At 41.0% G+C, this 9,931-nt stretch overlaps 1 protein-coding gene across 21 annotated transcripts in view; it reads left to right on the top strand.

Annotated features, from left to right (window-relative positions):
* Nucleotides 1–9,931, top strand: part of FOXP1 (forkhead box P1) — a 632,958-nt gene that overhangs the window by 473,475 nt on the left and 149,552 nt on the right. For all 21 annotated transcript variants that reach the window (XM_032289662.1, XM_032289644.1, XM_032289647.1 and 18 more), the window contains one exon: nt 4,820–4,921. In XM_032289662.1, the coding sequence (XP_032145553.1) occupies nt 4,820–4,921 (102 nt within the window). The remainder of the gene's footprint in view (nt 1–4,819; nt 4,922–9,931) is intronic.

The raw sequence follows: 9,931 nt of genomic DNA, 5'->3' as shown, positions 1-9,931 counted from the left end.
CTTTTCTCCAATTGTGATTGAGATATTGTTATAAAGAAAAGTCCGTTCTCACTCCTCGACTGTATTGGAATAAAGATAATCTCTGGCTGGGCGCAGTGGCTCACACCTGTAATCCCAACACTTTGAGAGGCCAAAGTGGGAGGATTGCTTGAGGCCAAAGTAGGAGGATTACTCGAGCCCAGGAGTTTGAGACCAGCTGGGGCAACACAGTGAGACCAGTCTCTACAAAAATGAAAACATCAGCTGGGTATGGACTACTCCTGAGTAGTCCCAGCTACTCAGGAGGCTGAGATGGGAGGATTGCTGGAGCCCAGGAGGTCAAGGCTACAGTAAGCTGTGATTGTGCTACTGCACTTCAATGTGGGTAACATAGTGAGACCTTGCCTCAAAAAAAAAGAAGATTATCACTGGGGTTTAGGCAGTGTAGTCTGAGATGAAGGACATAATTTGTTCTGATGCACATAACAGGTAAAAATGGCTGTCGAGTCATCATCTACAGGAAACATGATGAACATAGGTCTCTGACATAGTTTCCACAGGGGATCCCATCAGTCATTCCACATTTTCCACTAATCAACAGTGAGCATTACAATTAGCACTTGTTACTTTTTACAAATGGTAGATGCCAGAGATGTGTATTGTAATGCCCAGATACATAGTCTTATACACTAAGGGTTTATTGCCTCTTCTTGCATGTGACAATTTAAAATCTAGACCACAGTGATTTATATATCATGGAAATTAGAACAGAAAACATATTTTAGTGGTTGATTTCAAAGCATGTTATAAGTTCTGTTCAGTTAGGTTTTAAAACTCTTGCTGAGACCTAAGGCAATTTTTAAATGGATTTTAATTTGGGGAGGATATGGATAGTAATTTGCTCCTACTCTGTTAACGTACCCAGGATAAAGCTGGGGAATTATTGTGGGATAATTCATATCAAAATGAATTATTTTCTGCACTAATGTTATCTCCCCATCCCAAATATTTAAAGTTATTTTACCTGTGTTTATTCATTTGGGAGCTGAAATTTGGAAGCCAGTTTGCTTGTCTTTCTTATGGTGTTCTCTGTTCAGTAGGTCAGCTACAGTTTCCCTTGGGTTCGTACAAATTTGCAAGCCCTTTCCCCCATGCGTTTATCTTAGATTGTCATCTTTAGTGGGCCTCTGTATGAAATGCTATGAAGAAGCTGGGGTTTACAACATGGTTATTTAAGTTCATGTACCCTACGTGGGGTCTGAAAAAAATATATTATACATGACTTTTTTACCCCCTTCCAACCAGAAAAATAAATCTGAGGATTCCAATAGCTTATATTGAAATATATGATCATTCTGTAGAACCAGCTCAGTAAGCGTTTGTTGAAAACTTAGCTTTAAGTTCTGTACTTTCTTTTGCTTATGTACATTTATGAAACCATGCTCATATGAGAATAGTGTTGTGATGGCCAGGTGTGGTGGCTCATGCCTGTAATCTTAGCACTTTGGGAAGCCAGGACGGGTGGATCACCTGAGGTCAGGAGTTGGAGACCAGCCTGGCTAACATGATGAAACCCCGTCTTTACTAAAAATACAAAAACTGGCCAGGTGTAGTGGCAAGTGCCTGTAGTCCCAGCTACTCAGGAGGCTGAGGCAGGAGAATTGCTTGAACCCAGGAGGTGGGTTGCAGTGAGCTGAGATCATGCCACTGCACTCCAGCCTGGGCGACAGAGCAAGAATCCTCTGAAAAAGAGGAAAGAATAGTTTTGTGTGAATGTTTTTCTTAAAGACACTTTGCTGAAATGAAGAGTTGACTATAGCTTCTCTGAGACTTGGCTGTTTAAAAACTGAGTACCCTTTCTCCCAGTATTTGGTGAAATGTGGTAAGTTATAGGGGGTCTTCCTTACTTTGTTTTTCTTTGCTTGCTTTATTTTACTGTTAAATGGATGTAACCTTTCTCCTCTTTCCCACCATATTTTTCTCTGCACTGTCATCTACAGTCCCTCTCTCTGCCTTTCCAGCTGACAACCAAACCCCTCTTTGCTGATCAGTCTATTACTCTGAGAACTCTGAAGATAGCACTTAAAATATATAACAGTTCCCTTTTCTACATTAAAAGCCATAAAACCTTCATGTGAAATAGCTAAGGGAACATACATAGTAGGAGGAGAGGCTTTTGCTCCTGCAGGCACCTTGCAAAGGGGACTATTTTTCTTATATGATATAAATGAAATCTTCACTCTGCCCACTTTTACACCTACGCATGTACTGAGCGTCTCCAAGGAGACAAGAAAACCCGGAGTCCAGTGATGGTGAATCCTCCCTGAGACAGCAGGCTGGAGTCTCAGGCAACTCTCCCAGGCGCCTTGGCTTCCAGATGCCCCACTCAGACAGCCCCTTTTCTCGAGGCTCTTCCAGGGAGGTTCTGTCGAATCTGTTTCTCCCTTCACAGATGAACTAGCCCGTACATTGCATCTGAAGGTCTGGTCGTGATGAGTTGAGTAGGCAGAAGGCCTCCCTGGGACATGGGGGTGAATGCAGTAGGGAGGTGGGATAGCAGGGTTCCACTTTCCCATGCTCCTTTCTTTGTCACTCATCTATCGGTGCTTCTGTTTCTTAGCTTTCCTTTGCACCTCTTAAACACAAAGGTGCCACTCAACCTTACACAGTGTCTTAAAAATATCCTTTGTTACAACTATAGTTATGAACGCAGTTCAGTGAGCTTGTCCTTTTAGAAGTACTGTTCCGCACATTCCACATTTTTAGGTGTTTGCTCATGACCACGAATCCTCTTGACCCACTCTGTTTTCTCTTTCTTCTGAGTTCAATCTACAGGGACACCAAGGCGCTCTTACCTCTCTTCCACTCCACCATTTCCCTTGTAACTTTTCTTGTAAATATACATGTATTTTCTTTATAAATGAAACACCTGTTTCTTTTTAAGGAACACACTACCATCATAAGTCCATTATGCTAAGTTTCTAAGACTATAGCCTCAGGTCCTTTTGATGCATTGACTTAAATCTGTGTGTGCCTCTTCTTTGATGCATAAATAATTTGGTTACCATATAGAAATTATTATGGATGTAACACTCAAGAAGGCTCATTTTGTCTCTAAACTCTAAGCACATCATTTAATGAGTATTCTGGACATCTCTGCCATGTGTACTTTCTTGGTTCTCAAGTAACCCAACTTTTCATATGACTTTCTAGCACAATATCTGCAAACTTTAGTTTTCTGTTGCTGATCGTTCTGCTATCTTTGGAAAGGTGTGTGGCTAGCCATTATTCCTGTTCTTAATTTCTTGGCATTAAATGTCTTCATGGGGGTTTATTGATGGCATTGGTATTTCCTTTTTACGTGAACTTTTATTTTATTTTATTTTTTGAGATGGGAGCTTACTCTGTTACCCAGGCTGAAGTGCAGTGGTGCAATCTCGACTCATTGCAACCTCCACCTCCCAGGTTCAAGCGATTTTCCTGCCTTAACCTCTGGAGTAGATGGGATTACAGGCATCTGCCACCATGCCCAGCTAATTTTTATACACACACACACACACACACACACACACACACACACACACACACACGCGCAGAATCTTGCTCTGTTGCCAGGCTGGAGTGCAGTGGTGTGATCTCGGCTCACTGCAACCTCTGCTTCCCCAGCTCAAGTGATTCCCCTGCCTCAGCCTCCCAAGTACCTGGGACTACAGGCTCATGCTACCATGCCCAGCTAATTTTTTGTCTTTTTAATAGAGAAGGGATTTCACCATGTTGGCCAGACTGATCTCGAACTCCTTAAAGTGATCCACCCACCTCAGCCTCCTAAAGCGCTGGGATTACAGGCATGAGCCACTATACCCAGCCTACTTGAACTTTTAAAAAGATTTGTCAGTCATATATTAAACATTTTGGAGAAGTCTTCTGTTTTCTTCTTGCTTTATCTCCAATTCATACTACCTCCCAATGTCTACCTTTAGGGAAAAACCATCCCATATTGTAAACTTGAAAGGGTCATTTGTAATAAACATATCCAGTTTTGTTCAGAGATACATAATATTCCTATTTAAGGTGACTAGAGGCCAGATTTGCCGTATTTTCCTCTCCAAATTCTAGGTCAAGGTCAGGGTCATCCTTATGTCTCATCTGTTTCATCTTCTTTCCTAGATAGCCCTTTTCAAGATGACTTGAGGTCATCTTAAGACAGCTTTTTAAGATGACTAGAGGTCAGATTTACCAAATTTTCCTCTCAAATTCTAGGTCAATGTCAAGATCATCCTAGATATGTCCCATCTGTTTCATCTTCCTTCCTAGATAGCCCAACCCATAGTGTATATTCTTCCTGTGGTCCACCACTTAGTTCTTTCTCTTTATTTAGACTCAGATGGGGTGAAAGTATTACTTTCAACTTGAGTTCCCACATTTCCCCAAGAATTGGGGGAAGATGAAGGTGCCCCTGAAAGGGGCCCTGTAGTGTCTCCCAAGTTTTCTTCTTTGCCTGGTTCCCTCCTGGTCTCTCTGTCATCCTTCTGCAGAGTCCCAATCACTCATGGTCTTAAATTTCATGTCAGATTTTTAGTAGGAATAAAATGTAATAAAATGTCTGCTTAGATGCCTGTAGAACTGTGGATGAAATTGGCCCAGTCAAAGGAAATGCAAACAAATTCTGGAAAGTTTTCCAACTAAGACTGGTGGGAAGTTTTGTTTGCTGTTTCATTTGCCAGGAAATAGGAAAGTCAGGACCCAGCCCCAAAGTGCACTTCCTGGAATCCTTTTTTTATGAAGAGTCCCCTGAACCTGTATAGTAATGCAAAGGATTTTCTTCTGTTTTTCTTTCCAGGCACTTCAGGTGGCAAGACAACTCCTTCTTCAGCAGCAACAGCAGCAGCAAGTTAGTGGATTAAAATCTCCCAAGAGGAATGACAAACAACCAGCTCTTCAGGTAACAATTCTTTTTCTTTTTTAAATTGACATTATACCCTTCGGGATAACTGATAAGCAATTCAGGAGTGGATTGTGTTGAGAATTGCAAATCATGTAAGAAAATCTGTGGAAAGTGTATTTTTGGTTTACCAGCCAAGTAGAACATTTTGGGGAAAATGTGTATTTGCCCAAAAGTTTTATTGTCAGGAGTAAGATCTCCTGATGAGTGAATGTAATGGAAGGATGAGGACTTGTAAGTGTTGAGCTGCTAACAGGCAGTGTCGGTTACTAATGAGAAAAGTTCATGGTACTTAGAATTGTCACCACATTCTCTCGTGTTGGGTCTAGAAATGGGAGAAACACACACAGACACACACCTTGATTTAGTGCAGTTATCCTCAATAGGGAAGATTTTGTGCACCCCACCTCCCGCCACCCCCGGAACAATGGGCAACATTGGAGACATTTTTGTTTGCCACAACTAGCAGGGCAGAGGTGTTGCTGGCATCCAGTAGGTACAGGCCAGGGATGTTGCCAAACGTCCTGCAATGCACAGGATGCAACACACCATGATTCATCCCGGAATGTCAATAGAATCAAGAATTATGACTAGGCCTGAGGAGGATGTGTTACTTTTAATGTTATAGCTTGTAATGATTATAAGATATACCCTGTTCTTCAGTGGATATGTTCAGAATGTTTCTAAGTCAATCATTTTTAAATGGGAAGAAATTTGTATGTAAAGATGACAAAAAAAGGTTGTTCCAGCAACTTCTGATTTCAGGCACATTGAAGGCAAGGGTTTAATGGAGTGGAAGAAGCAGTAAATTTATAAAAATCTAATTTGGGCTGGGCACGGTGGCCCACGCCTGTAATCCCAATGCTTTGGGAGGTTGAGGTAGGTGGATCGCTTGAGGTCAGGAGCCAGCCTGGCCAACATGGTGACAAATACAGAAACTAGCCACGTGTGGTGGCAGGTGCCTGTAGTCCCAGTTACTCAGGAGGCTGAGGCAGGAGAGTCAGTTGAACCCGGGAGGTAGGGGTGAAGGTGAGTCAAGATCGTACCACTGCACTCCAGCCTGGACAACAAGAGCAAAACTCCATCTCAAAAAAAGAAAAAAAAAAATCTAATTTGGATTTTTGACTCAAAGTAGAAAATTGTAATAGAAATTTCTAAGAAACTTGAATCCAGGGTCTTCATGCTCACATTTCAGAGAGGGCACTTGGCACCCTGGTCCTAAGTGGTTCAGACTATATTCATAGCTGAAGATGGGCACCCCTATCACAGGAGGGGACAGACTCTGTAAGTCGGGGCTGATAGGTGTATAACTTGGTGCCAATTAATTGGATAATGAGGTCAACCTAAATTCTAGCTTGTGTTGACTTTTCAGAGGTCCGGGTGAACCACAACCTGTTCCCAAATGATCCACAAAGATCAAACTGACCTTGACCAACAAGTTCTGGTTCTTCTATATGTACTTGGGAGACTGTCACTTTCCAGAGAGATTTCAGCACTATAGTGACACTTTACTGGAAAAGTTGAAAACGTGCCTTGTTTACTGACTCTTCTGTAAACACTTATTTGGTAAACCATCATCGGACCATGTGCCTTGGAATACATGCGCATGCAGGGGACATTTTTAATGAGGTACAGTGCCAGTGAGGGCCCATGTCAGGTGCTGTAAGAAGTGCTTTGTTGTGCAGATGTCTTAAGAACAGCTCTGGAGGATGAAATATGACTATGTTGACCTTTCAGCTGTGAGCTTATTTGTCAGGATTCAAATAAGTTGAAAGGATCAAACTGAACAGTTTCCGTAGTCAGACTGGGAATTGTGTTTCAGAGGTCAGCAGCGGAGGCCACATTGCAGATTCCATAACATAGCCAATTGTTGGTACATATTAAAGTACCAGGGCATCTCCTGTGGACAGAGACACAATTAAAATTCTAATTTATTAATGTATACAGGGAGCTAGCCCAGCCTGTCACTCAGTGATTCAAATGATGGTCCATTCTTTTTGCCTCCCTCTTGGGGCTCTCACAGCCTTAAAAATACCCCGAGTCCTCTTGAATTCATCAGACCTCAAGTGCATTGGGAAAATGAAAATATATTATTGGGGGGAAAAATCTTACACATAGTAGAGCTTTGGTTAGAGATAATAAAAAAAATACACACATACACAATCTGTCTGATCACACTGCTCTTCAGTATTGAATATCGTTTGTGATTTTTTTATGGTAGAATTATTTTCCCTCATACTTGCTTTTTAAAAACATATGGCATTTTTAGGTAACTTCTTTTCCAAGTTGAATGAAGTTCCTTGAGGGCTAAATATAAGAAGTAAAGTTTCAGGGGATTTCCTTTTGAGGGCTCTTTTTCTTCTTGCCTGTTACAGGGTTTTTAGCCACCATGCAGAAGAGTATGATATAGAGGGCTTTGTTTTTCTTGGCAAGGACAGTGTCAAAACCAACCTCACACATTCTGCTGAGCACTTCAGTCTGTATAAAAAAGTGGGGGGAGAGGGGGTAAGCTTGAATGCTGGTTTTACTAAAGAAGATGTCTTAAGTTTTTCCCTACCCCCCAAGTAGAGGAGTTGACAAGCAGAGAATTTAGACCAGCTTTAAAAGTTGGCCGGGGGGGAACAATCTGAACGGCTGCCGGACTGGTGTGTGTGTGTCTGCTTCATAGACAATTGCCGAAGGACCCCTCAGCTGCCTGATAGGTCATGCACATTCAGTAAGCTTTATTAGGTTGGCTGGCCTTCCACAAACAGAGAGGAGAAATTACTATCCTAGGCCACATGGTATATTACCTCATTATAAAAATACGCCTATAGACGTGGTGATTCACAGAAGGAATAACCTTCATATTTAAATATATCTTGCCATACTGCATCCTCGCTGAGGCATCTCCGTCGGAGTGGCTCTGAAATGAAAGGGAAATCCTACAGCAAATCTTAACAGTGCTCATCTCTGATCTTCTCACCCTTCATAACTACACTAGGAGACCGATTTTAGCAAATTTCAGATCTTCTGCATAGAAGAAGGCTTGACAGGGAAGAAGGATTTGATCTGCTGATAGCTTGAGGGGGAAAAAAAAAGAAACCCAAATCCCCAAATATACTGTGACTCATATTTTAAGCATATCTCACACTTCCCTGCTTTGTGTTTGGCAGCACTCTCTGGTTTCACAGGCTGATGATACAAACAAAAGAAAATGGAAAGTTAGAGGAGGCTATAAGTGGTTACCCGATAGAGATCATAAAATGTAGTCAAACATCACCAATTTGTTCTAATTTCAGGAGATGAGAGTAAATAGGAGAGAAATGACACTCTTTGCAGATCCACATACTGAACCAAATCTGAGCAGGTCACATTCTTGGGTGATGTGGTTTATTAATGAAGGCATTAATCAGGTATAGATATTGCTTCTGAGGTTTTTGAGAAATATTCTACTTAGTAACCCAAAATTATCTTTTTACTTATTCTGTTCATTTGCTTTGCAAATTTTTTTATGAATGACACAAATGAAAATTGAAAATTGGCCCCATCATAAATTCAGAATCAGAATGATCTGAATTAATTGAATGCAAGTTGGTTGAACATTTCCAAAGCAAGCTGGGCGTTGTGCTGGTGTTCATAGGATACAGAACTATGGAAGAGACAGACCCTGCCTTCAGGAGGTTTATGAGTTGTAAACAAATTAACAAGGTTTTGCTGCAAAAAGAAAATTACAGATGAGTAAAAATAGTAGGCTTTTTGTTTGTTTGATGGTTTGTTTTTTTTTTTTTGAGACGGAGTCTCGCTGTTTCACCCAGGCTGGAGTGCAGTGGTGCGATATTGGCTCACTACAACCTCCGCCTCCCAGGTTCAAGTGATTCTCCTGCCTTAGCCTCCAGAGTAGCTGGGACAACAGGCATGCACCACCATGCCCAGCTAATTTTCGTGTTTTTAGTAGAGACAGAGTTTTCCCATGTTGACCATACTGGTCTTGAACTTCTGACCTCAGGTGATCTGCCCGCCTTGGCCTCCCAAAGTGCTAGGATTATAGGCATGAACCACCACACCCAGCCTAGGCTCTCTTTTATAAATATTTATATATTTCTGAAGATTGCTTAAACAAGTGAAATAAATGCTTAACAGTGCAGGTGTACTCATAACCTCGAAAATTTGTAATTTTACTGGCTGAAGATTAATTTGTGAGTAGATGAGCAATTTTATTGATCAAATTTTGAAACTTTGACCACCGTTTCTGGGTACTAATTCATTTTGGTTCTTTAAGCATTTTGGTTGTTGGCACGAGTACATAAACTGGAAGGAAATCAAATGACACATTTTCTCCTAAGAAAGTAAAAGTACATGTGTATTCTGGCAGCATTAAAGTTAGGAAAGAAAGTAAACTTTGTGTGTTGCCTGCAGTGGAAAACGCACCAGTTTCAGGCCGTCTATAAAGAATTTGAACGTGAAGTCAGTCATCTGATAGTTTTCCCTCCTGCCCATCCCCTTCCTTCCAAAGTGATGTCATGTGTGAGCCCCTTACTCAGAAGGCCATTTCACTGGAAGGAAAGATGGTGAAACCCACTTTAAGGCCAGCCCTTTAGTCTACTTGGAAGCTCAGAATGACTATGTGGATCCTTGCTTTAGGTGGAGGAGGTTAAAATACAAGATTCAGTAGGTGTCTGGTTTTTTTTTTTTTTTTTAGCATTTTTATTTGCAGTTATATAAAACATGCTTTAGGCAGCATTTTTGCTTTGCATTAATGCCACATATAATCTTGGTAGTTCATCTCATTTCCACGTTATTCACTAAAGAATAAATTGGCAAGAGGAAACCTGTAAAGTAAACTACAATTTTATGTTGTTGATAGTGAAATGGAATAGTTTTGAAATACTGACCCTTAAGAAATAGTCCTATGCACTGATTAGTAAGGATAATTTAGGAGAGGGAGGCAAACTTGTTTTTATGTGTAGAGTTAACATTGTCTAGAATTGGCATCCCTAGCTTTTTAAATTGATACAAAGCATTGAAATT

This window comes from Sapajus apella, unplaced genomic scaffold, assembly GCF_009761245.1.
Source record: "Sapajus apella isolate SASKATOON/1434 unplaced genomic scaffold, GSC_monkey_1.0 scaffold23, whole genome shotgun sequence".
NCBI classification, from domain to species: Eukaryota; Metazoa; Chordata; class Mammalia; order Primates; family Cebidae; genus Sapajus; species Sapajus apella.
Note: the sequence above shows the minus strand (reverse complement) of the source record. Positions and strands in the feature narration are given on the sequence as shown.